Here is a 27,865-nt window from a genome sequence, read left to right as displayed (position 1 = left end):
GTCTGGTGTATTTGGTTGGCCTTGGTCATATTTAGTTCCTTGCTGTTTTGTGTCTTATGGCCAAGTAGACTCTGTGCCTTTTGTCTGCACTATTGTGGGCTCACCGTCCACAGCCTGGTAGGAGGTATGGTGGGCTGAGAAGGACTGAAACTGATGATGTGTCTTAAGAAGTATGAGCTTTGCATGGAGTAAAGACAGTCAATGGTGTTCCCCACCCTTTCATGTAAAGAGGCTTCATCTGGAGTGGCCATGAAGCAATCATTTAGACTTGTCAAAGAGGTCTCACTGTCAATGTCATGGATGAAGTCAATACCTGTCAAAATTAGAGAAGAAGAAGATATAAACAAGTTAAAAAAAGGACCATGTAGAGAGAGTTTAATAATCTTTTATTACAAATTATACATAACCTGAGCCGCTGCTAACAAAGTTCTGTTATTATCAATGCTCTATTTAAAATATAGGTTGGAAAAAGTAAGTAAGAGATTAACTGAACATCTTATCAAACCTTTATCTTGTAAATGTCCATTTTATTTCTCTAAGTTACCAATTGGTTATATTCACCTTCTACCTCCTTAGTTACTACTACAACCTCAGTTAACACCAAAAATGTGTGCTGTTCTTTCACTACTTGTTTAGACTTGTATTTATCTTCAGAAATTAGTATATCACTGTGCCAGCTCAGGTTGAGCAGTCTGGGGGCACAGCTGAGATGGTTTGGGTTTGTGAAAAGGATAGTGGATATACTGTGCAAAGGATGCTGAATATAGAAGTGCCAGAAATATTGAAAAGGGAAGAAACCCTGGGAGGAAACTCATAGACGTAGTGAAGGAGAGGGTTGGTGTGAAAGATAGTAGGGGTAGGGAGAGTTGAAGGCAGATAAAGAGATGAAGGCAGATGATCCACTATGATGACCCCTGTCCCCCAAAATAAAAAGGCCCAGTTAAAGGTAGAAGAAAATTATATTTACAAATACATTCTTGCTGCACTTTTTATTCTGTCTGTAAGCACTTTCTAAAAATTATCCTCCAGAGGATGCACTGGATTAGAGGAGCCTCGACAAACTGTGCAGTGTAGCTAAGGATTCATTTAATTATTGATACATGTCCACAATATTTCCATCCATTCATTTTCTTCTGCTTATCTGGGGCTGGGTCGCGGGGGCAGCAGCCTAATCAGAGAGGTCCAGACTACCCTTTCCCCAGCCACCTGCTCCTTATCCTAGACTTGTAGTCAAGACCGCCTAAACCAAGACCAAGACAATACCAAGACCAGAGGGTATCGAGACCAAGACAAGACCAAGACCAAGACAGACCGAGTCAAGACCAAGACAAAGTCGAGACGAGACCAAGACCGAGACTGAGACTGAGACAAAAAATGTCATGGTCCCCGCACCTCGCCAGCTGACATCAGCCAGGCGCTATGCTTTGTTTTGTTTATTCTCCTCTCTCGCCTCTGCTCTCTCTTTCTCTCTCGTTCTCTCCCACTCTCTCTTTCTCCTGCCGGGGCGGAGCTCAGTATGGGCTCCTGCCCCTGGCCCAAGCACCTGGGAATGATCAGCACACCTGCCGCTGATTACGAGAATTAGAGTCCTACTTAAGATGGCAGACCTGCTCTACTCATCGCTGGATTGTTGAGCCATCAGCGTCAGTCGTCCTGCAATCTGCAAAGTTTTGTTCGTGAGTACGCCTGAACCTGGAGACTAACTGTTTCTCTGTCTGTGTATAGATTCCCCCCGGACCCGTTCCCTGTGCACTGTGACTGAGCGTGAGCAAGAGTGGTGGTGGAGAGAAGAGGAGCTGTTTGTGTTTGTGAGAGCTGTGTGGAAATCTCCCCTCCCTGGACTCCTGCCCCTTTCACTCCCAGACCCTGGAACCCCGGCCCCTTTTCCCCAGACACCGTTATGTATATATATTTCACTGTGGAGAACACTGTAAATAAATTGTGGTCTGCATCTGAGTCCGTTTCGCTAGTCGTGACAAAAAAGTCTTTAAACTGCAGCCAGATGTTGCTTTGTTTACGGGTGTCAGGCATATTTATGTGTTTTTGCGATGCACTCGCACAGCCCTCCTCACCGCTGTCTACTGTATCCACTCACTTACTGAGAGGACAGACGCACGCTCCATTTGACTGTCGCGTCTCTCACCCTCTCTGTTTTTCACATAATGATATTATCCTGTATCCTCGCATGTGATTGGAGCATAGCTGAGCCACTGTGTGAGAGCTGAGCAGCGAAAGGAAATTAAGTGAGGAGCTGGCTCTCGCTCAATGGGAGTCGACTCTTCTGATTCAGTACAAAGCACTCTCTAAGCACGGCTCTTAGAGCTGATGCTTTTGCGCATGACACATTATTGAACGTTACATTGTGTGTCATGGATACTGTTGACTCCAAATCTCCCGACCACTATGTCGATCTGAGAGAGCAAGACCGAGACAGCGAGACCAAGACAAGACCGTGGGATCCGAGACCAAGACAAGACCAAGACCAAAGTCCGTCGAGACCAAGACAAGACCAAGACCACGTAAAAGTGGTCTCGAGACCGGTCTCGAGACCAAGACCAGTCTCGAGACATCCAACTCTACCTTATCCAGGGGAAAACTGAGGTCTTCCCAGACCAGCCAAGAAATATAATTTTTCCAGGGTCTTTCTCGGGACCTCCTCTCATGGGAAATGCCTGGAACACTTCACCCAAGAGGCACGCAGGAGGCATCCTAATCAGATGCCTGAACCACCTCAACAAGCTCATTTCAATGTGGAGGAGTAGGGCCACAATCCTTTAGATAAAGCTTATTTTTGCAGCATGTATCTGTGATTTTGTTCTTTTGGGCACTACCGAGAGCTCGTGACTATAGGTGACGTTGGGGACACAGACTGATGGGTGAATCAAGAGCTTCACTCATGTGCTCAGGTCTCTCTTCATCACAATGGACCAGTATTTGTATCATGGCAGATACCACCTCAAACTGTTTGTCAATCTCTTGCTTCCCTCTTCCCTCACTCGTGAACAAGACCCCAAGATACTTAAAGTCCTCCACTTGTTGCAGGAGTTCGTCCCTGAGTGAGAACTCCACCCTTTTCCAGCTGAGGGCCATGGCCTCAGATTTGGTGGTGCTAATTCTCAGTCCTACATCACTCTTTACACTTGGCTGTGAACTGCTCTGGTGGGAGCTTTAGGCCACCTCCTGATGATGCCAACAGAACCACATCATCTGCAAAAAGCAGAGATGAGTGGAAGCCAAAGAGGAAGCCTTCCGCCACCTGGCTATGCCTGGAAATTCTACTCGTAAAAATTATTAGCAGCATCAGTGACAAAGGCCAACCCTGGCAGAGTAAAACACTGACCAGGAATGAGTCCGATTTGCTGCCGGTAATGCAGACTAAGCTCCTGCGACAGTTGTTCAGGAGAACGAATGGCTCGGAGCAACAGACCAGGATCAAAACTATATTGTTCCTTCTGTATCAGAGGTTCAACTAATGGATGAACTCTCCTTTCCAGCACCCTAGCATAGACCTTTCCCAGGGTGGCTGAGGATTGTGATTCCCCTTTGGTTGGGACACATTGTCTGTTCCCCCTTCTTATAGTTGGGAAACAGCACCCTAGCCTGCCAATCCAGAGGCATTGCCCCAGCCATCCACACGGTGTTGTAGAGTCATTTCACCAAGACAGCCCTGCAACATCTAGAGCCTTTAGGAACTCATGGCAAACCTCATCCACACCAGGGGTCCTCTCACCAAGGAGTTGTTTAACTATGTCAGTGACCACATTCCCAGTGATGTGTGAGTTGTAGGGATGGGTACCGGTGTGTTCTGACATAAACGGTAGTAACCAGACCGAAAAGCAGCGCACATTTCGGTGCTTTTTTTTCCTGAGCCAATTCTAGCCAATCATTTTACGTTTCCGAGGATAGTAGGCGGGGCCAGGTACGTACGTTCTTTTAGAGCAGAGCTACAGATTAAAAATGCCCAAGGCGAAGCGATCAAAAGTCTGGCTGTACTTCACAGCAAAAGATGCAAACTCAGCAGCCTGCAAGTGCTTTAAGCTGATACTGTGATACTGTCAAAGGAGGTAACACCTCAAATCTGATGAAACACCTGGCGACGCATAGCGTTTTTTTTTAAAGCCGAGAAATGCGCCGTGTTTGATAGCTTGCTGCGAGACCTCACACCGTGCACATCTACTGCGGGTGTGGTGCCTGTTATCAGACCCGGAGTTAGCAACAACCCCCAAAAACCCGAAGAGGAGAGTCCTGGCCCCTAGCCCTGTCAGTGTAGCAGAAATGATGACGGATGATGATGCGTGAGTAGCTTCATGTTGTTTGTGTGTAATTAACGTTGAGTATGCTAACCACGTTATTAAATTAATGCATGTAAGGTGAACTAGCAAACACCGTCGTAGTTACATGCGGCTGTCTTCTTGTTTGATGGCAGATACTCCCTTCACCCTGGCCAAAAAGGCTAAAATGACCAAAGAAAAAGTGGAAAACAGCTAAACATGATAGGTTTTTGGACAAAGTTTGTGTTTTTTCCATTGATTAAGCACTGCTTCCAGCCAAGAGTGAGACCATATATGCCCTATAGCTGCAGAAAAGGCTAACATTGTTATCTTTTTACAAGAAAACAGCTAAACATGAGAGGTTTTTGGACAAAGTTTGTGTTTTTTCCATTGTTTAAGCACTGCTTCCAGCCAAGAGTGATACCATATATGCCCTATAGCTGCAGAAAAGGCTAACATTGTTATCTTTTTACAAAAAAACAGCTGAACATGAGAGGTTTTTGGACCAATTTTGTGTCCTCCATTCTTTAAGCACCGGTTTGAGCACCGTTTAAGCACCGGCACCGTTTCAAAAGTACCGGTTTGGCACCGGTATCGGATAAAACCTAAATGATACCCATCCCTAGTGAGTTGTCCCCTTCCCAGAATCTGCTTCCTCTATGAAGATGTGATAGTGGGATTAAGAAGGTCCCTGAAGTATTTCTTCCACTGCCAAACAATATTCTCTGCTGAAGTCAGTAGCACTCCACCTGCACTGTAAACCGTGTGAGTGGAAAACCATTACCCTTCCTTCCATGAAGGTTTACGAGAATTGCTTCAAGGAAGTCTGAAAGTCTAGGTAGAGGATCAACAGGGCCTTGACCCCCTTGGGAGACACTCCCCTAGGACTTAAATCTGGGACTCTCCACCATTTGACCTTAGAACTGAAGAAGCTTCTCGGATGAGAGGTGAAACGTCTTCAAGCAACTTAAGTTCAGGCTTTTATACTTTTTATCTTCCCTGGTGAACTTTATGCTTCTATCCACAGAGTTGATGGTAACAGTGACGGCTTCTGCTTCATGGGTTTTGCTGTAGGAAAACAAATCAAAAGTTGACCACATCAAAGGGCACTGTGTTTTCATCTTGATTTAGCATGAGTTTGTTGGTCTTGTTGATGAAGTCAGTAGAGTTTTCGATGAGACAGGTAAGTTAGGATAGTGGCAAGGTGGAAATGTTGTAGGTGGCTCAGTTTATCCTGCTAACAATGGGACTGAGTGAGATTCCTTTTTTGTGGATCTTTGGAAGTCCATACATGGTATAGCATTCCCTAATTAAAGGTTGTGGTATGTGGGGCAGTCAATAGCTTTGTCCCTTTCAATTTATTCTAGGTAACAGATTACTTTCCTTTTTGTTGTCGCTTGTGGAATGGTCTGGTTATTGTTGAGTTAGATAGATATTATACACAGGTGCTGGTCATAAAATTAGAATATCATCAAAAAGTTGATTTATTTCACCAATTCCATTCAAAAAGTGAAAGTTGTATAATGTATACATTCATTACACTCAGACTGACATATTTCAAGTGTTTATTTCTTTTAATTTTGATGATTATAACTGACAACTAATGAAAACCCCAAATTCAGTATATCAGAAAATTAGAATTTTGTGAAAAGGTTCAATATTGAATCAGCTAATTAACTCAAAACACTTGCAAAGGCCTTTAAATTGTCTCTCAGTCTAGTTCTATAGGGTACACAATCATGGGAAACACTGCTGACCTGGAAGTTGTCCAAAGACGACCATTGACACCTTGCACAAGGAGGGCAAGACACAAAAGGTCATTGGCTGTTCACAGAGCTCTGTGTCCAAGCACATTACTAGAAAGGTGAAGGGAAGGAAAAGATGCGGTAGAATAAAGCGTACAAGCAATAGGGATAACCACTCCCTGGAGAGGATTGTGAAAAAAAGCCCTTTCAAAAATGTGGGGAGATTCACAAAGAGTGGACTGCAGCTGGAGTCAGTGCTTCAAGAACCACTACACACAGACGTATGCAAGACATGGGTTTCAGCTGTTGAATTCCTTGTGTCAAGCCACTCTTGAACAACAGACAGCATCAGAAGTGTCCCGCCTGGGTTAAAGACAAAAAGGACTGGACTGCTGCTGAGCAGTCCAAAGTTATGTTCTCTGATGAAAGTAAATTTTGCATTTCCTTTGGAAATCAGGGTCCCAGAGTGTAGCGAGGTGAGGCACAGAATCCGCGTTGCTTGAGGTCCAGAATAAAGTTTCCACAGTCAGTGATGGTTTGGGGTGCCATGTCATCTGTTGTTGTCTGTGAAGGTTCTCAGTCATCCAGGTCATCATAGTCAAAGGAATTTGCAAAGAAAAAGCGTCTGGACTTCTTTGAGTTGCTTGAAGACGTTTCACCTCTCATCCGAGAAGCTTCTTCTTGAAGAAGCTTCTCGGATGAGAGCTTCTTCTTGGATGAGAGCTTCTTCTTGAAGAAGCTTCTTCTTGAAGAAGCTTCTCGGATGAGAGGTGAAACGTCTTCAAGCAACTCAAAGAAGTCCAGACGCTTTTTCTTTGCAAATTCCTTTGACGTCATCTGTTGTTGTTGCTCCACTGTGTTTTCTGAGGTCCAAAGTCAACACAGCCATATACCAGGAAGTTTTAGAGCACTTCATGCTTCCTGCTGCTGATCAACTTTATGGAGATGCAGATTTAATTTTCCAACAGGACTTGGCACCTGCACACAGTGCCAAAGCTACCAGTATCTGGTTTAAGGACCATGGTATCCCTGTTCTTAATTGGCCAGCAAACTTGCCTGACCTTAACCCCATAGAAAATCTATGTGGTAATGTAAAGAGGAAGATGGGATATGCAAGACCCAACAATGCAGAAGAGCTGAAGGCCACTATCAGAGCAACCTGGGCTCTTATAACACCTCTTATAACACTGATCGGATCCATGTCGCGCTGCATTGCTGCAGTAATTCAGGCAAAAGGAGCCCTACTAAGAATGGAGTGCTATACATGCTCATACTTTTCATGTTCATACTTTTCAGTTGGCCAAGATTTCTGAAAACGCTTTCTTTGTATTGGACTTAGAATATTACTTATTCTAATTTTTTTATTCTAAAAAATTAGAATAAGTAATATTCTAATTTTTTAAAGATTTGAGATTTTAATTAGTTGTCAGTTATAATCATCAAAATGGAAAGAAATAAACACCGGAAATATATCAGTCTGTGTGGACTGAATGTATACATTATACAACTTTCACTTTTTGAATGGAATTGGTGAAATAAATCAACTTTTTGATGATATTCTAATTTTATGACCAGCACCTGTGGATATTAATTTGAAGATTTTGTTCTTCTTTTAACACTTCAGAAGCCCTGTATTTTCCTTTGCTCTGTGTGTGTCGTACTATCACCACTCCATGTGTGTTTCCTCCATGTTCCTTTTCATCCTCGCTCCTAGTTTAAAGTTTCTAGTTTCCCAGTGTCTTAGTTCCTCATCCTTAGTTTTTTCGTTCTCTGACTTTTGATTTTTTGTTTCTGTATTTTTGCTACAGCGCAATTAAAGCTACCTCTTTGAGTTATCCCTGTGTGTGCTGAGTCCTGCATTTGGGTCCTGCCTGCCACACAGCAAATCTGTAAAAGTCAACTGTATTTGTCCTATGTATTCTCTTGTTTGTCTCACAATTATAAATATAATGGCTGTAATACAGTATCACACACTGTATATCTAATTGTGGTATATAATAAGGCTCTAATTAACTCATGTTTGTAGCACTGATAGTAATGTGATATTTAGCTCCAAGTATGGTTTGAATTTTAGTATCATTTAAAATGTTATCATAACAAAGGAAGTCTTCCACAGACTACTTACTGATTTAGTTGAGAAGTAAACTGTTTAGCATCAACAGATGTATGCATCACCGCCTGGGACAAAATATGACTGCAGTGTATTTCATATCACAAGGGACTATTAAGGTGCATTATAATGTTTTCTAAATGATCTAAATATATATCCAATTCATCCGAGGAATATGTAGCGACATGTAAACATTGTATATCGTTTAGAGGTAAATATGCAAATAAAATTGTCAGTTTAGATCTGAGATTTTATCCTGATATTATACAACACAATGACAGTATTGTCTGTTTGTTTGCAGCAGCTGTTTCATTCATTTTCCTTTCTTTTTTTATTGACCTATTCTCCTGCATGATTTAAACAGCACACAAATGTTAAAATTTTGTTGTACAACAATGTGTCTTACATAGAAACAAATAAATCATCATTATCATTGGCTGTTTAATCTTAAGGATGTCTCACGTAATATTTCATTTGCTAATCTCACCTTCAAACAACCGGCTGCTTGCTGCTGGTTTGCTTAGTTCGTTTGGTTAACAGCAGTGGCTTCAACTCTAATAAACCCTGTTGCCATGCCAATATTGACATGCTGGAAGTCCCTGAACAGACAGAAGCAGTGCTTGCCAAACCAGTGAGACACTTATCTAAACTGTCTGTTCATATCCACTGTGAGACCACAGTGGCAATAAGCCCACTAGCCATGTGGAACTATATTGCAGAGAGAATCTCAGCTCCCGCTTTATAGCTCTGTTGTTGAAAAATTCATATTTACCAGCAGAGATGAAATTCTGGTTTCACAATATGGGGCGTGCTAAAAACTACAAAACTAGGAGTGTTTGCTGAGTGACTCTACTCTTTTTATTGTTCCAATAAAAAATTAAATATTTCAAGCTGTTTCTCCAAATTATTGATAAATCACCTAGCTTTCTGGAATTACTGTTATTACAGAAGGACAGACTGTAATGACAGTTACATTTCTAATGTCCTTCTGCCCCACTGACGCAGAAGGACGTCAGTGGTGGTGCGTTTCATTTTGCTACATTAGAGAAAAGCAGTAAAAAAAAGTACTGGAAATGCAAACAAAGATAAATCCTTACCTTGGCCTAGCCTTTGGCTGTTGTGTTGCTCCTGCTGTTGCTGTTGTCTGCGGGCTAACTTCTTCATCTGCAAATAAATAAATTGTAAACAGTTTGATACATGACTGACAGGCAAACAAGCAGACACACACACACAGACAACCAAAAACACACATGCAATATTGTGCAAAGTCTTGTGCTGTTTCTTTATATTGTGATTCTAAGGACTAGTTATTTTTCTAAGCAATGTTCTTAAGGTCTTTCAAAGATATTTTTTGGACATAGTTAGCACTTTAGATATTTTGTTACTTGCACCTCATAACTGCAACAAATAATTAGTTCCCACTTATCACAAGTGTTTTCAGAAAAAGGTTTGTATTGTGCATGCCAAATGGAAGAGCAGTTGCCCGGGTATGACTGTGTGGCAGCATTACAGCATACAGTAAAGAGGATTGTGTCATGTGAAGCGGGGCCACATAGGAACTTGATAAGACCGGTAATGCAGACAGCCATGGAGACAAAACACAGAGAGACCAGACGGACATGGGGACACGCCTGGGAAGACTGAAGGTAAACAAACAAACTGATGACAGGACATGAAGATGAGACAGGGGCAGACTGCACATGAAAGGGGAACTAATACAATCAACCAAGAAACCAAAAAGTATAAATAAAGAAACTACATGACTCTAGAAAATGATAAACTCAAGACATCACACCCTCTATAATAAGTAAAGATGATTTCCACCTGGAGAGGATCATTTGACTGCCTATGGCCCAACAAGTGACAATGGTATTTCTTGTAACTTGTGAAGTTTAATTTGTTTCAAGAAGGAGTAAGTAAGTAAATAAGTTTCATGTTGTGTCTGGGCTCCCTAGATATGATGATATACCATTTCTTTAGTTGAATATATGAAAATGTTAAAGATAATGAAGTTTGACATAAAATAGTATTTTTGTACCCATGAGGTGATTCCCAAAGAGCTATTGGCCAAAAACCTTGGCATATCTCAGCAGGATAATTAAAAGAGTCTTTAAAAATTTGAGGACACTGGACAAGTGGGGGAGAAAGAAGTAGCAGGCCTAAAAATTAAATACAGCAATGGACATTATGCAAAATTATACAAGAACTAGACTGAAACAAGGTTTCTTTTGGTTCAGATCAACATCAATATACACCACCAGTCAAAATTTGGGGCACACCTTCTCATTTAATGGTTTCTCTTTATTTTCTTGACTATTTATATTGTAGATTCTCACTGAAGGCATCAAAACTATGAATGAACACATAAGGAATTATGCAGTAAATAATAAAGCGTTAAATAACTCAAAACATGTTTTATATTTTATATTTTTCAAAATAGCCACCCTTTGCTTTGATTACTGCTTTGCACACTCTTGGCATTCTCTCAATGAGCTTCAGCTGAAATGGTTTTCCAACAGTCTTGAAGGAGTTCCCAGAGATGCTAAACACTTGTTGGCTCTTTTTCCTTCACTCTGCAATCCATCTTATCCCAAAACCATCTCGATTGGGTCCATCACTCTCCTTCTTGGTAAATAGCCCTTACACATCCTGCAGGTGTGTTAGGGGTCATTGTCCTGTTGAAAAATAAGTGATGTCCAACTAAATGCAAACTGGATGGGCTGGCATGCCGCTGCAGGATGCTGTGGTTGCCATGCTGATTCAGTGTGCCTTCAATTTTGAATAAATCCCCAACAGTGTCACCAGCAAAGCACCCCACACCATCACACCTTGTCCTCCGTGGTTCACGGTGGGAATCATGCATGTAAAGACCATCCGTTCACCTTTTCTGTGTCGCACAAAATGTTATGGTCCTGGATCGTATGACCCAGCGTTTTGAGATTCCTTGTATTTTGATATTCATTGTGTATGTTTAGTTCTTTTCGTATTAGCTTCTAGGTTACTTAGTTTAGTTCTTTGTTTATTAGATCCCTCTATGTTGTCACCCCTGCATTAGGTATTCTCTGTTGGTTCGTGTCCTGTCTATGTCTCTCCATGTTTCCTGTTTTGTGTTAAAAGGTCTTGTGTTTCTTTGTACAATGTGTTTAGTTTTACTCTCCCCTGTGGTGTCATTATGTTCATTCTAGTCAGCTGTTTCCTCATGTGTCTCCACTTTCCCTGATCACCTCATGTATTTAGTCTGTGTGTTTCCGTTCAGTCACAGTCAGGTCGTCTGTGTTACCTTCCCCATGTCTTCATAGTATCCATAGGGCTCACAGTGTTTATAGTCGTCATAGTTTAGTCACAGTTTATTCATAGTTTTCTCTGTTTTACCATAGTCACCTCAGGTTAGTTTTGCCTAAGTTCGTTGCTCTCCTTGGTTTATGTTTTATGTGTATCAGCCATAATAAAGGCTCGCTTTTGGTTTCAAGTTCTGTTCCGTCTCTTCCCTGTGTCTGCTCCTGGGCTTTCCACTCAAATACAAGGTGGGTGGAACCAAAGATCTCAAATTTGGACTCATCAGACCAAACCATAGACTTTAACCAGTCTAACATCCATTCCTTGTGTTTTTTGACTCGAAAAAAATCTCTTCTGCTTCTTGCTTTTTCTTAGTAGTGGTATCGTAGCAGCTATTTGACCATAAAGGCCTGGTTTGCGCAGTCCCTTCTGTTGATGTAGAGATGTGTCTGCTACTGGAAGTCTGTGTGGCATTTATCTTGGCTCTAATCTGAGGTGCTATTAACTTACCATTTCTGAGGCTGGTAACTCAGATGAATTTATCCTCAGCAGCAGAGGTGACTCTTGGGGTTCCCTTCCTGGGGCGGTCCTCATGTGAGCTAATGTCTGTTTTGTAGCTTTATTTTCATGTATGCGCATGTTTCAATAAATCACTGCTCCTATTTATCATTTTCTAGCAAAATGTAAGGAAATCAGAGGTAGTTTAAGACTTTTACACAATATTGTACTAATGTATCATTCTAGTTTCTAAAAATGGAATCTGTTCTTCAGTAACAGACGTAAGGCAAGAGGCAAGGTACACCCAGAACAGGTCTCTTGTACGCTGGCTTGGCCTCTCTGATACCTCTTTTCAGATCAGATCTGACTGCACTGTACTGCATTCTGTCACCAATCTGAAAGCAGCATCACATCATTTCAGCATGACTTGGACCTCTTTAGTCATCCAAGGTTTCTGGTCGGAATACACCTGCAGAAGTTTGTCTACAGTGACGCTGTCGACACAGAAGTTGATCTATGAGAGCACCGATGTTGTGTGCTCTGTTGGTGTTCAAACACATTCTAGTCTTTTCAAAAGCATGGACAAGTGGTCTGATGAACTCAGATGTGGTAAAGGGGTTGTTCTGTAGCCTTTTTGGATGTTGCTGTAGGCTTTATCCAGTGTATTTTCCCCCCTTGTTGGACAATTAAATGATGTTCAAATCTGGGGAATGCTGCCCTTTAGTCAGCATGGTTAAAGTCCACTGCTATGATGTGCACTGTGTCGGGGTAGGAATTCTGTTGACTGCTTATTGGCTTGTGCAGCTCAGCCATGGTTGAGTTAGCATTAGCATCAGGTGGTACATACACATCCGTTACCATGATGACAGTAAACTCGTAAGGTATGTAGACAAGTCTGCATTTAACAGTCAAATATTCCAAATCAGAACAGTGACTGTCTACAGTCTTTTGTCTCTTTAGACCAGCTGTCATTGATCTAGATGCATAAACCCCCTCCTCTGCTCTTACCGAAGTGTTGTGACGGTGAACTGTGCGGCATGCTAAATCAATAGCTTAGTCCGCCATTGATGCCTGCAGCCAAGTAATAAAATGCTACTTCCCGTAAACACTTGTTGATTGCAGTCTTCAATGTCACTTCATCTACTTTGTTGGTTATGGACCCAATATTGGTGAGGCAAATACTCGGGAGCGATCGCTTAAATGGTTGTTTCTTTAACTGTGCTAGCGGGCCCACCCTGCAGCCTTGCTTTTGCCTCCTTTGTTTACACTTCCTCTTGGACTTGCCACAGGCCTGGAGTTCTTGGTATGTCCTCCGGAATGCAGTGGAAGTGGTAATAGTCCAACATAATGTTGCTTTCACAGTGTAATCCCAAACTCAGAAGGTCCTGGCAACTGTAAGTAGATACTACTTGCCATAAAGTAGTAAAAAACACATACATCCACACATATACATGTAGAAAATCTAGAAAAGCAAGCACCGAATGCGGAGAACAGTAAGCCGCTGCGTCTATGTGTGCGTCAATGTCTTGTGGAAGGAAGGAACCTAACATGCATGTCTGTGGAAGGCCAGAGTACCTCGAGAGAACCCACAAGGGCACAAGGAGAAGATGCACACTAATTCATATGCTACAGAAGAAAGCTTTGAAAATTATAAAAGTATCTGGGTTATTGTGAACCAGATGACAGACTATTCATTACGCTACAATTTTTTAAATGCCTTTTTAAAAAAAATTTCTAAAGAAGAAATTAATGCGCATTCAAGAACAATGAATGGCTGTTAAATTAAACGGCATGATTATGATATATTTGAGAGCTGAGCAAGTATTGCATCAGACCGATAATGGACAATAGTAAAATCCCTGTAGCTAGTCAGACTATGATGAGTTTATTCTCTCAAATGCCACCAAGCCAAACAAATTAGATTAGAAACTCTCAGTACACTGAAGCTTAACTCATGAAGAAATGATTACATAACTAAGCACTTTTGGGAATAAACAGACAGTAAGGGCCCATTTTCAGAGGACGCAGTGCGGGGGACCTTCAGCGACTAAGACTTCTGTGAAACACCTAAAGACTCATTTTAACTATCTTTGCTTAGTAGGAGCAATCTAAAAATTGTAACTGTAGTCCAACAATGTGAATGCTTAGAAGTTACAACCATAAAATTATGACAACTACGTTATGCATGTGTAAATGCTCATAGCTTTGGGGATGTGTTGCTTACCTTTGCTCTCTGGTTCTGGAACCAGACTTGGACCACACGAACACTAAGTCCAGTCTCTGCAGCCAGGGTCTCTCTTACCTGCAAATCACAGCATAATTAAATTTTATTGTTATTATTGTTGGTGTCATTGTTATTATTATTATTATTATTATTATTATTAGTAGTAGTAGTAGTAGTAGTAGTAGTATTAATACTATTAGTATTCCTACTTTTTTATTATAACAAATACATAAAAAAACCAACATGCTTCCATTAAACAAACTCTTCTAGGCTGTAACTGTGTAATGCATTAACCAGTTTTCTGGCAGTGCAGGCATATGCTAGTTTTTATTAGCTTTAAATTCTACTACCCTCAGTGTCAGTGTCACCCTTGATAGAGGACAAATTTAGACACACCAGCTCAGAAGTATAAATACAACACACACATATATATACACAACAACATCATGTATTACAGTGTACTCTCTACAGGGTTTCAACCCTCAAGCGTCGATGCAGGATTTGACAAAACCCTATTTTTTTTAAAAAAGAAAAGAAAATGACTTACATCTAGACAAAACGTTGCTTGGAAATAAGATCATTTTCATGACAAAATAAGTAAGGTTTTGTGCTTAAAAATATTAATTTTCTTTGTATATATGTGTTAATAAGTTTAATGAATTCTCAACTGTTAATTCATTCAACTCCTCATTTTAAATTTGGGTTGTTAAAGCTAGAGAAACTAATTTTTAAGTTTCAATGTTAAAATAATTTTAAATATTTGCTTGGCTGGTTGTCTTGGGGCCTTTTCCTTCATATGTAAACTACTACTTTTATTAAGAACATAATACAGTTTTTCTACTATGACTAAGAAATAGACTTGAGGTGACTGCTGTTAAGCATTGATGCTATATAAATGAAATGATACTGAATTCAAATGTAATGTAAGAATTGAAATGCAATGTAATTGTAGTACTTGATATGTGCTTTTTCACTAAAATATACCAGTATACAATTATAATATACTCTATACCTCTACTCACCTTTCTGCAGGGTTTGGAAGAAACCTCAAAAGAGGCCTTAAAGGCTCTCTGCTGCGGGGTGGTCAGGATGGTGCGTGGGCGTTTGGGCCTTAGAGGGTCTTTGCTGTCATTGCTGCATTTCCTGACTAATAGGATTTTTTCTGATTTCACATCCGAATCCTCATCTTCACTCTTGTCTGTAACCAGACACAAATAATTTCATTAATCCCTTTGTTTAATTGTTGCTGCATTTTGACTTGAGTTCAGTTTTTTGCATTGCATGGGAATTTTCCGTTTGTAGATAAAGTCATCGATTAGATAGGTTCTTTTTGATTCAGTTCTTTTCTTTAATAATCTGTTATAAAATAATACCTGAGTCTGTGATGTCTGGACTGAGTGTATTGAACAGGGTCCTCTCTCTCTCATAGTCAGTCTTGCACAGCAGCTGACCTTCTTTCAGTACAAATTCATCCCCTTTACACAGTTGGTGCTGGCAGACACAGCAGCAGAAGCAGCTGAGATGGTAAACACTGTCCAGAGCTCGCATAACAAACTCTGTGGGCGCTATCTTTCCAAGACAGTTGCTGCATTCCACAGCAAACAACCTGAGCACAAGTGGAAACAAGAAAAGTGTTATTGATGCAGCATTTTTAGGGAAAATTGTGTTTGACATAATTTTCCCTTGCAATTGAATCATTCTAGCAGTTATGTTTGTCCTCCAACAGAGTACAGAGGAGGAGTAATGAGATTGCTGCTGTTAATCCACTTATCAGTCACATAACACAAAAGCTACCAAGATGAATCTAATAAAAGTTGTTTTGCCTTCTGACCATAATTCCAAACATTTAGCTCCTCAAATTAAAATTCAGGCGAAAAATTATTTGTCACACTGAAAAACCTGCTAATTTCACCGATTATTTTCATTTGAATAGGTTTACAAACTGGCGTATTCAAACAACAGTTTTCAACAGTATTTAAACAGAAGAGGCTTCTCTTTACAATGTCTTTTTCTACAGTTTTCTCACCATCCCATTACCACTGAAGTGTAAAGTTATTTATCAATTTACCGCATCTCTGGGGCTTTTAAACCACAAAACACTAAGTTTGACAGATAATTTTCGGTAAATTGTTACTTTAATTAAGGTACCAAAGTAACACCTAGGTTAAAAAAAACTGAATCTAGTTTTGGTGTTACTTTTGGCCACGGCTGACTTTTGTCACAGGAAGCGTTGCTTACCTTTGATTCCACTGAATCACAACCATGTCTAAATTTCATGGGTGTGTTCATGTCCTGTTAACAATAACTGGAGCTTGCCAATCTTAGAGGCCAGTAGTTTTTTTTTTCTTTTGGTTCTTTCTCTATGAGCCTCTGGTCTAATGGAAAACTGATTAGACCAGAGGAGACTAGTGTGCTATACAAGTTGCTTGAGATGCTTGAGATGGCTGTTGTGAACTGGTGGCAGATGAATTTTAAGTTGCATTTTTTTGATTTTTAGGGATATGACTATGCTGCTAGTAATTAACATGAGATTCTGTCAAATATGACTATTGCCTCAACTGCAATTTGTTAGAAATACCTTTTTTGATAGTTTCTTTTTACATTAATTGTAATGTATGCTCATAATAGAGTTGTGTAACAGAACCACGACAGACCCAATGACGAGTTCATGGTTTTCAGCATTTCTTTATTTAACACTTTTATTCTCCTGGTTGCTGTACACCCACAGCTGGCTGCAGCTTGGCTGCTCACAGTCCGACACATATCAACATCAACGGCTTTTTATGCCGGCGAGGCATGATTGCAGATGCCATGCAGTTGCATCCATCTCCCCTGCAATGACACCGCAGACCACGGACTGCGGAATTTGATACACTCCTCATTAAATGGATATAAGCATTAACCCCATGGTGTGAAGGGATAACTAAGAGGGATAGAAAGAGCTGAATGTTGAAGGTAAATTGCTGCACGCTTACAGAACACACTATCAGACAGGAAGGGCTGCATGCCCTTGGGTGTATGATAACAGGGTGCTCATTTTCATGGATGAAAATAAAACATCCCTGGTAACAACTGTAAGGTAGGGAAGGTTTTTTCATACAGGACAAGATCCCTGCTGGAAGTTAATGACTGTTGCCATGTGATGTGGAAGGACCCCGAGGAGAACAAATCAAGGAGCGCTAAGTCTAAACCATGGCATCTCCCCATCAATAGCCAATCAAAATTATTTCCGGTTGTCATGTGTCTAATATATACTTTGAATTATGAACCGTACTTCACTTCTCCATGTGCAGACTGCCTGACATTGAGGAGTCCACAGCTGTGCAAGCCAAATCTTTAACTGCCTGATAACTGATAGATTGTCTCCTGAACTTCTCTCAGCAAAAAAAGAACACAACACCTTGATTCACTGAGTTATCAATAGTGTGAGCAGTTACACAACTCACTAAGAATGTTTGCCATTCGGTTAACAGATCAATTTGCATAAGTAAAAGGAAATTAAAATTCAGTTCAATTCAATTATTTTTATATAGCGCCAAATCACAACAACAGTCGCCTCAAAGTGCTTTATATTATAAGGTAGACCCTATAATAATACATACAGAGAAAAAAACCAACAATCATATGGCCCCCTTTGAGCAAGCACTTTGTGACAGTGGGAATGAAAAGCTCCCTTTTAACAGGAAGAAACCTCTGGCAGAACCAGGCTCAGTTAGAGGCGGCCATCTGCTGCGACTGGTTGGGGTGAGAGACCACAGCTTCTCTGCAAATTTAAAAAAAAACACTTTTCAAGCTTGCATAGACTGCAACAGTTTAAATCCTTGTTTACACCTAAACGTGTAATTTTCACAACCTTTTGTTTTTCAGTTGTTGTGGGATTTCATATATGCTATAAACAAAGTGTACTAAAGTAAAATAAAAGCCTGGAAAATAATGTGTGGAAAATACAGTGTAAGAAGAGTTGGTTAGATTAGTCTACACCCCTAATAGTTTAGAATGACTGGGAAATATTATTTATTCTTTCCTCTGAAATACCCCAAAGATACTCATTACATTTAAAAAACTTACATTATATACTGTTTTGCCTTGCCAAGTATCATCAGGAATCAGTAAGTATTTTTAGGCACTCGAAAAATAAGTCCCATGCTGTGTAATACAGTGCAATGTGTCTTCTTTGAAAGGCAGAGTGAAAACGTCTTTCTCTTTGCAAGCTTTTAGTTAGATCTAGATGTAGGTAAAAGCAAAGGGTTCGTTTTTTTTATTTCAAAACACTTTGAGTCTGTGTCATATATGGAATATAAAAATTATTTTTAATGTTTAAGATCCATATTGTGAGAATCACACATTTACTTTTGTTTAATATTATACAGAAATCCACTACTCCTACTCCCTTTTTTCACCGACAGCTCCACTGATAGCTGAGATCATTACCATGCTAAAAACATGTTGAAGTGAGTTTCTAGAGCATCTCTAGGCTTTACTATGAATTTTTGAGCTTTCGCTGAACAAACAGCAAATCCATTCTCTGAATACTGATTTTATTTTCCCTGCCTCCTTCATAGACATCTTTTGATTACTCAGGCTAATTAAAAGTCCATCAAGCTGCCACCCAAAGCCACCACCCACTCATCCACCCAACCTCCTCTTTTAGGTCACCCAGCTCCATGAAGAGGGAGAACAAACAAGACAATAGTGAAGGAACACACACAGCTTGTTTTTACTGCTTCATTCTTTTTCCTCTCCTCTTATCCTCTTTAATCCTGTACCTCTTTATGCTTAATAAGCTGCTGGAAGCATAGGGCACAGGTCCAATGGGTTAAAGCTCCACCAAAGAGTTGACTCTAGCACTGAAAGGCCAAAAAGAACTGAAGAGGACTTTGCGTGATTGCACTGTTGAAAAATCTAATGGTAGTTTTCTATGTTTATAATTCCCTCTATCTATCTATCTATCTATCTATCTATCTATCTATCTATCTATCTATCTATATGTATATATGTACACACACACACACACACACACACACACACACACACACACACACACACACACACACACACACACACACACACACACAAATTTCCATTTGAAGACAGTACAACCTAGAATGAAAGCAGGTTTGAATGTCCAGTAATGTTTTTTCTTTAAACCTGTCCTGTCCAGCAGTTTTAGCAAGCAGAATCGTAGTCTGAATGCCTGAATTTATTTTATTATTCACATTATTATCTGAGTCAGTATTATGCCAGAGCTGACAGTGGGTTAGGGCCAGGTTGGTGAAAGATGGAAGGAAGAGGAATAGAAAAAGAAATGGAACAGAACTCTAAACTGACTCTGGTAGAGGACCCCACCCTAGACAGGGTGTAAAAAGCAGTGGTGTAGGAAGACCCGCCTCATCCCTTCCCTACTTGACAGTGTTCAAGGTCAACTGTTTTGTGCATGTGTTGTATGTGAGTGTATGAGGTGTAAATGAGTATGACTGTGTGAAAACTAGAGTGGTAATAAAAATTGAAGGGGCAGATGCGACATGAAAATATGATTGCTGGCCTCTCCCTGAAAACCCTCAATGTCTAAGGTGCAGGTAAAATTGAGAGCCAGATAGCAACAAAGAGGCGACTGGAACTACCTCAACAACCTCACCCACCAACCTCTGGATAACACAACTGCCCCCAAGCCCTAAATAATAAAGTCATTATAGCTCATGTGTCATGCGCTGTAATTACTTTATTATTTATTATTTGTTTCATTAACATAAAAGTAACTAGAACTTAAAACAATCTCCAACCTGAAGTCACATCCCCCCAGGAAAACTAAAGGAAGAGGAGAAAGGGAAGTAAAATCTGAAAGGAAACTGTAACGTCTACCACCCACTCCATGATATAACACACTATTTAGACACCCTCTCCAACGGAAGTAACACGATATCCTCCTCTCACATCCACACACGGTGTGCACACTGCTTTGAAAGGCCCAACAGCTTTGTTTGCTCTCCTCCTTTCCCCCTTTATACGCTGTGCCCACGATTATGAGGAGAAACACCTGCTGTCAGAGGGAGGACAAATCCAACAGAGAAAGGGGAGCGAGAGAAAACCACACACATACAGCACCATTGCTGTAACAGTTGTCAGAGGGAAGCGGGGCGGGTATCGGGATGCTTAAGACCAGGAGGTAGACAACTGTACGCGGAAGGAGAGATTTCTTACACCCCACTGCAGGGTAAGGAAAAGCAAATCCAGAACCAACACCAGCAGCAACCGCAATCCCCAGTCTGGCTCAACAAGTTCCAACAAGCCCCATCTAAATGTCCGGTCATCTTGATGTTACACTGCACTCACACAAAGGTTTTTCTGCTTTAACACCGTGGCTTGTCATTAATAAAACATACTTGTGTTGCTGTAGCAGAAAGAAGAGGTAATTCCATGACACAAATCAGTACATATTTAAAACACACTTTACCTGAAACACTGCTTTTTGTGTTGTATACGTGTCTTTTGTCTCTTTCTAATGTGACAGCGATGACATATTGGGCTGTTAAATGGGCACAAGCTGTATTAAAAACTAACTCATCTCTCTTGTGAGGAGTTTCTTGCAAAGTTCTGCAGTGTTTTTCACAAGGGTTCAAACCTCAATGCCTCTGCTTTTTTCCCTGAGGTCAGGTTTGTCTGTTGATCTTTGGATTCTGGCAGAAGACATGGGATGGGAGTAAAAGGCCCCTCAAGGAGCTTTCCTATGCACTTTAAATGATGAACTAAAATCATATCCTCGCTTGAATCCCTGCCCTATAAGTGTTTCCAAGTCACTGCTCTCAATGGAAAAAGACTACTCAACATAACTCACAAAACCCAGCTGGCAACTCCTACTGTCTCAGGCAACCACACAGAACAAATATGCCTCTATCTATTTGTTGCACCACTCACTCCTCTCGTCCTCGGTCATTCATGGCTAAGAGAGAATAATCCCAGCACTAAATGGAGAAAAAAATTTTATTTCTGGTTGGAGCACTCACTGTCATCAATTCTGTTTGAAACCTGATCTGCTGGATCTAGCTTCAGTTCCCGTGTACCTTGTTTAAATGAAGCATTTTAAAAAAGCCCTGTCTCTCTTTCTCTTCCTCCTCACAGAATCAACTATCAATTTGCTATCAACCTTTATCCTAGTGGACCTTTGCCCACTTGCAATTTATACAGTTTATCCAAACCGGAAAGAGAAGACATGGAGAAATACATAACAGACTCACTGACTAACATTCTTGATGTCTTCCAGGCACTTGTCAATGACCTTGTTTTTGCCTACTTGAATTACATCATGATTTTCTCTAAAACTGCCTTACATGACATGGTGGCTGTGGCTCAGGTGGTAGAGCAGATCAGCTACTGACTGGAAGGTTGGTGGTTTGATCCTTGGCTTCCTCAGTCTGCATGCCAAATATCCTTGGGAAAGATACTAACCCCAAGTTAGCTCCATCGGAGCATGAATGAGTGTGTGTGAATGTTGCTTAGATTGCACTTGAGTATAGAAGGAAGTGCTTGTATGAATGGGTGAATGAGGCATGTTGTATACAGCGCTTGGAGTACTCCGGGAGAGTAGAGAGTAGAAAAGCGCTATCAGTCCATTTACCTTGTGTTTGCTTGTCTTATAGTCAAGCATCTCAGTGATCACTGATGCCAACTTGTAGATCAAGTGCTTGGTTTCAGTGATGATCGCAGTAAAGATTGTTAACAGTGCTGTAGTCACATCTTGTAGAAGACCTTCAGATGATATGGTGACCTTCAGAGTGGACAATGGTGCTTTAAGAGGAGCAGACAGGCCCAAAGAAAATCCCATAGAGAGATGATGTGACAGTAAGTCAGCCTGCTAGCAGTGTGCTGCTCCTGTCTGGAAGACGCCTCAATACAACAGGCAAGACCACCCAGCTGCAGGATACCCCCTCCAGCAACACAACAAATAGTGGGAATCGCCACCATTTGGTTTTAGAACTGAAGAAGTTTCTCGGATGAGAGGTGAAACATCTTCAAGAAACTTAAAGAAGTCCAGTCACTTTTCTTTCCAAGCTTCATAGATTATCATGACCTGGACGACTGAGAAGTTACACAGACATATTGCCTTGCACTTTGAGAGGAACACCCTTCAATTGGTGCGGGAGTATGAAAGGGAATCAAACACATTTGCAGATTATTGAAACCACCTCCGCTTTACTCTAAGATGGGGACATAGAACAGAGCTGATTTTATGGAGAGCACAAAATCAACTTCTAAAGATATCTAAGAATAAATCTCGTCCATTTCACTATAGATGCACTCCAAAATAAGATCAACCAGACTCTGCAGGAACCTAAAAACACTCCTAGCTTCACCTATTTTAAAAGCAGTTTCTACGTTTGTGGACAAAGCTTAATTGGCCCAGCACATTAATGGAATAGAAAGACAACTTTGGAAATTCCATACATTGCAAACAAAAACTTATCATTCTGAGTCTATATAAATTAAATTAACACAACCTGAACTAGATCAAATCAGGATGAGGTTTCAGCTACCCTTTCCAGTGCAAAAATCCCTCAGTCTAACCTCACAACACAAGAAATGATGGCTGTCACTTCCCTGAGCAAAGAACAAAACATAACCATATTACCAGCTAACAAGGGGAGGTGCACTGTTTTTCTAAATTCACACAAAAATTACAACACTTCCCAGTAACAACACTACCTATGAACCCTTAAGATGAGACCCCACAAGCAAATACAAAGAGAAAGACATCAGCTGCCTTCAAAAAAGGAAAAGGACAAAGCCATTGACTGTACCCAGGAAACACTATACCCTGTATATATGGATTTCTAGAGCCACAAAGAAGGAGTCCCACTCAGACCCATTCTTAGCCACATACATTTCCAGGCACTTTGCCACCATCCTAGCTCCCCTTGTGGGGAACACACTCCATCACATCAAAACTCTACCGACTTCACCAACAAGGTCTAGAAACTTACACTGGATCCAGATAAAAAATATGTCCTTGGATGTGGTCTCACTTTACTTGCATACCTACAACTGAGGCAGTCGAGACTGTAAGAAAACGACTAGAGCAAGACAGAAAACAACCTTCGAAAACAGGACCAGTTTTACTCAGATTTGCACACTGTCAGACCTCTACCTTACAACATATTTTAAATACAATGAGGGTTTCTACAGACAAAAACATGCATGTAGCCAACCTTTACATGGAGGAAGCGGAAAATAAACATCTTGGCTCTTTTAAAGAGACAGCACTTAGCCAATGGTACAGATACATGGATGACACCTGGGTCAAAAACAAAATCCAAGAAGAAGAAGCCTTGACTGTTCGCATTAACTCTGTGGAGAGAAGCATACAGTATAGTTCACCAGGGAAGATATAAAGGATAATAGTTTGCCATTTTGCGACTGTGCATTGAGGAAAACATTGAAGTTTACTGGAAGCCCCCCCACACAGACCAGCACCCCCTCTTTGACTCCACCACCCCCTGGAACACAAACTTGGAGTAATCAGGACCCCACAACACAGGCAGAAAATGTTCCCTCTTAGCCAGAAGGGGGGGGGGAAAGGAACACACATTTAATGAAAGCTCTTAAAACATGTGATTATCTCAATTGGGCTTTCATCAGATCAATAAAGATGAATAGAAAAGAAGGTCAGACACAAACAGAACAACATTGCCATCCCTTGTTTAGCAGTTAAACTCAGGAGAATTTTCTTAAAGCATGACATCCCTGTGCACTTCCGACCCAGTGACAGCCTCAGACAAAAATTGGTTCATCCCAAGGACAAAACTCCCAAACACAAGCTAAACAACATAGTGTCTGCTTTGAAGTGCAGCCAGTAGTGGTCAGACCTCTACTTTGCAAAAGCCAATGAGCCACTCTATAAATACAGTCACCTCGACAGGACATGACTCAGCTGTCCATGTGCATCTAAACAATAAAACTCAATTTTTCAAGGATGCCAATGTTCAGATTTTGGACAGAAAAGACAGATGGTTTGAAAGAGGAGTAAAATAAGCCATTTATGGCCACTGTGAATGCCCATTTTTGAACAGAGGGGGTGGCTTACGATAACAACTGTCTGCCACTACAATGCAATTTTGAGATCTTTTCCCAGCCACCCTAATGTCCTCTCACATCTTGCGTCAAGGGCATATGATAGGGTGAGGCAAGGCAGTGGTTTCACTTCAAACCTCTGCTGATAATGCCCCCCACCCCTTTTCACACCTATGCTCATGTGATGAGGCACATGATCAATAGTGGGTCAACAATCCTCTCAAGGGACAGTCCCCACTTGGGTTTATTATAATGCTCTATTAAAATACTTCTAGTCAGTGTTATTTCTGGCTCTTGTATGTTCAGTAAAAAAAAATCTCAGAAAATAGTTTTGTGATACATGCCACCAACAGCTTTCCAACAACATTCAGCTCTTTTACCCATTTTCAGTGGCTTTAACAAAAATACATTATTTTCACTATGAAAATGAACAATGGTTGCATAACTAATTATTTATAATCTCCAACTGTGAAAATGTGTAGCCTATATGCTGTATTTAAAGTAATAAAAGATAAAACAAAGAAAAAATATTTTATCAATTAAAATTTGTTTCATAGCCTGTCACCTGATGCCTTATCCTCTTAATTTTGTTGAACCTTAATAGCAATGTTAATATAAATACATCAAAGGCTAGTTTTGAGTGGCCCCAGGTCTGGATTCCAAAAGAAAAAGTAACAGTTTATTTAAAATTTTCTTTGTTTGGTTTGCTTAACCTGTAGTGAGAAGTTTCAAACAACAACAAATAAATACACTAATTCGTTAATTGAAAAAAGAAAATTGTTTGGTAAGAACTGTCCATCTGCAGATAAAAGAAACAGAGCAAATTCACAACTGGAGAGCAGTTCGATCTTTATGTCATCTTAGAAGAGACACTTAGACTGCCTTTTGCTTTAGACAGCTGGTGCAAAAAGACACTCACAGTAAGGTGTTCAAGTATAAAATACTGATTGATTGATTGATTGATTGATTGATTGATTGATTGATTGATTGATTGATTGATTGATTGATTGATTGATTGATTGATCATTTATTTTGAGCATGTCTGATATGAGGTTTCCAACTGATTTTATTGTCAAGTATCAGAATTTAGTCTCCTTTACTATTTCTTTTTTTTCATTTTCTACCTGTATGTGTCTCCCATCATTCACCTTATAGTTACCAAATATCATTGCTTTTGTTTTACTAAGATTTAGCGATAATGTATTACTATCCATCCAATTTTTAACTGTCTTAATTCATTATTTACATTATTAATAAGTTCCTCATAACTATTCCCAGAAAAAATAATAGTATTATCAGCTAATAATATTAAGTTTGATCCTTTAAAAAATTTTTTGAACGTGTCATTAAGACTGGGGCCCAATACTGACCCTTGGAGGACGCCACAAGCAATTTTCATATACCCAGATGTAAAGTCTCATGCCATAAAAACTGTAGCTTATTATCAATATTAATAAATATTCCAGCTGCATATTTTTTTAGGTCTAGTGCATTTGTTCTGGCTTCAGTTGCTTCAGTTATTGCCAGTGAAGTTGAACTCTTTACTCTGAATCCATGAATCCATATTTCATACATAACATAAAAGATGGGCTATGACATCTGCAGCAAACTGTCTCAATAAGCTACTTACAATATGATTGATTTACACAGACCACAGAGTAGTGACTCCATAGGTTTACTAAGACCTCAGGTTTACACATTTACCTCACAATCCGAAGAGCCCCAGTTTGATCCCTGTAGGAGACACAAATCCCTTTGTAGGCAGGGTAAGTGGCATTTCCAGACAATTAAGAGTAGAGGCACATGTAGAGGCACCTAATTAAACTGTGTTATCTTCCTTTAAGGCAGCTCCATACAGATGTTTTAAGATGAAAGTTTCTAAATAATGAATCTTTTGATAGCAGAGATTACAGACCCCTATGATAATATGCATCAATTTCTTCTTCTATTTTCTATCTTCCAAAAAACGTAATAACTCCACTTTAATTTCTAACTCCTTAAAACAACTTTTACATCAATGAACCACAGTGGGCACTTAGAACTGTATTAAAGAGATTTCTGGGATGCCAGTAGCTCCACTTAAAATAAAATTACTGGAAGCATTACAATTAATTATGGAATTGTTAAATTTTAATATTTGTTATTTTATGAATCAAGAAGAAACTCCTTCCAAAAACAAATAAATACGAAATTTTTTAGGAGTCAAGGTTCATATGCAAAAATGTAACCAGTAAAAAATAAACAGAAAGGCACTTCCTTCTTTTCACGCACTGACCAATGTGCTAGGACTAAACAACAACAAAAAAGCCAGATTATAAAACGTGCTCAAGGATAAATTTCATAAAAAGCGCCTTCAAATAAACAAAAACAACCCAGTGTATACTCTTTTCTTTTACTTTGAGCCACTGCCTGACTGGACCCACAGAGGCCGAGCCCATGGATACAGAGAAGCGCTCTTACTGTTGGTAGTCGCTCTTGCAGTATGGTTTTGTGTCTCTGAAGTAGCAGGTGTCGGTGAGCGGTTGCTGGCACGCAGCGCACTGAAGGCACTTCTGGTGCCAGGACGCGCCATTGACCCTCATCAGGAAACGGTCTGAAATGATCTGCGCGCAGCCCTCACACACGGCCTGCTGTCGACAGTCGGCGCCTGATAGACAACAGGACAGACATGAGCCGCATGAACTAGAAGGCTACAGCTGAAGTAAAAGGGGAGAATGCTCCATAAACTGTGATTTGCACATAGCCCTGTAACTCGGGAATATGAATTATTTGTTAAATGTCCAATTCATCCAAATAAAGCGCTACCCAGACGAACATGCTCACCCAGAAGTACATGTGACAAAGCTCTTGCTGGAATATAGAGGTCATCATGTAAGCACACAAAAAATATATGTCCATTCTACTGAAACAAATCTGCAAACCTGGTAACAAAAAAATAAATTCACTTTTTTGGCGAATATATAAAAATGAATTTCTTCTCTTGTTTAGTTATACGTTTTTCCTTGAATTATTCATTTCAGTAAATCAAGAGAATCGTTTGAGTGAATAAAGAGGACAGAACCTGCTTGGGTTATATATTCGTATTAAACACTACTTATATTTTTATAACGACTAAAAAATTAGAGGTTTATTGAGAAAACTAGTGGAAGAGTTTCAGTGTTGTACGACATGAATTATGAGGGATTATTCATATCTCTTTAAATCGAAAGCATAATTTTAAAAACAACAGCATAAAACATAACTAAATAAAATAAACAACAAGACCACAAAATTGCCCTAGAAGCATGAAATATAACAATGTAATTTGAAAGAGTTTTTTATGTTAGAAATTATGCGTCGTAGCAGCACAAATATAAAACATGTTTCATAAAATCAAGTGGGGAACATGTAGCCATAATAATATCACAAAAATATAAAACTGAAAACACAGTCTCGAACCTGGACAGACCCAGAAACAAAGGCTTTGCAAAATTAGCTTACACTCTTCCAAACCTGTCAGGAGATGGGAAAGCCGACCACCCCGTTGTGCAGGCAAAAAAGAAACTCACCGATCTTACCATCCAAAGAACTGGTATCACTCCGCAGTTGATCCTTCATTTTAAAGTCATTCAACATCTTTAAAAAGGTGGTGGAGTTAGCCTTGCTGTTCGAGTCGCGCTTCTCCATATAATACACTTGT

General features: G+C 40.1%; 1 protein-coding gene across 1 annotated transcript; it reads right to left on the bottom strand.

Annotated features, from left to right (window-relative positions):
* Positions 1-8: 8 nt before the first annotated feature.
* On the bottom strand, positions 9-27,865 carry LOC116329331 (LIM/homeobox protein LMX-1.2-like). Its single transcript, XM_031751341.2, has 7 exons — positions 27,735-27,865; positions 26,647-26,833; positions 15,498-15,730; positions 15,147-15,322; positions 14,125-14,202; positions 9,224-9,290; positions 9-313 (listed from the first exon to the last, which is right to left on the bottom strand). Exons 1-7 carry the CDS (start codon positions 27,850-27,852, stop codon positions 90-92), a joined length of 1,083 nt encoding a protein of 360 aa, XP_031607201.2. The 5' UTR covers positions 27,853-27,865; the 3' UTR covers positions 9-89.

This window comes from Oreochromis aureus, linkage group 7 (assembly GCF_013358895.1).
Source record: "Oreochromis aureus strain Israel breed Guangdong linkage group 7, ZZ_aureus, whole genome shotgun sequence".
NCBI lineage: Eukaryota > Metazoa > Chordata > Actinopteri > Cichliformes > Cichlidae > Oreochromis > Oreochromis aureus.
This window is presented reverse-complemented; position numbering and strand designations above follow the sequence as displayed.

Coding starts and splice junctions, on each gene's coding strand:
- LOC116329331 (XM_031751341.2), bottom strand. CDS start 27,852: ATGGAGAAGCGCGACTCGAACAGCAAGGCTAACTCCACCACCTTTTTA. Junction 15,323..15,497: donor TCCAGACATCACAGACTCAG/GTATTATTTTAT, acceptor GTCTGGTTACAG/ACAAGAGTGAAGATGAGGAT. Junction 314..9,223: donor CAGCCAAAGGCTAGGCCAAG/GTAAGGATTTAT, acceptor TAATTTTGACAG/GTATTGACTTCATCCATGAC.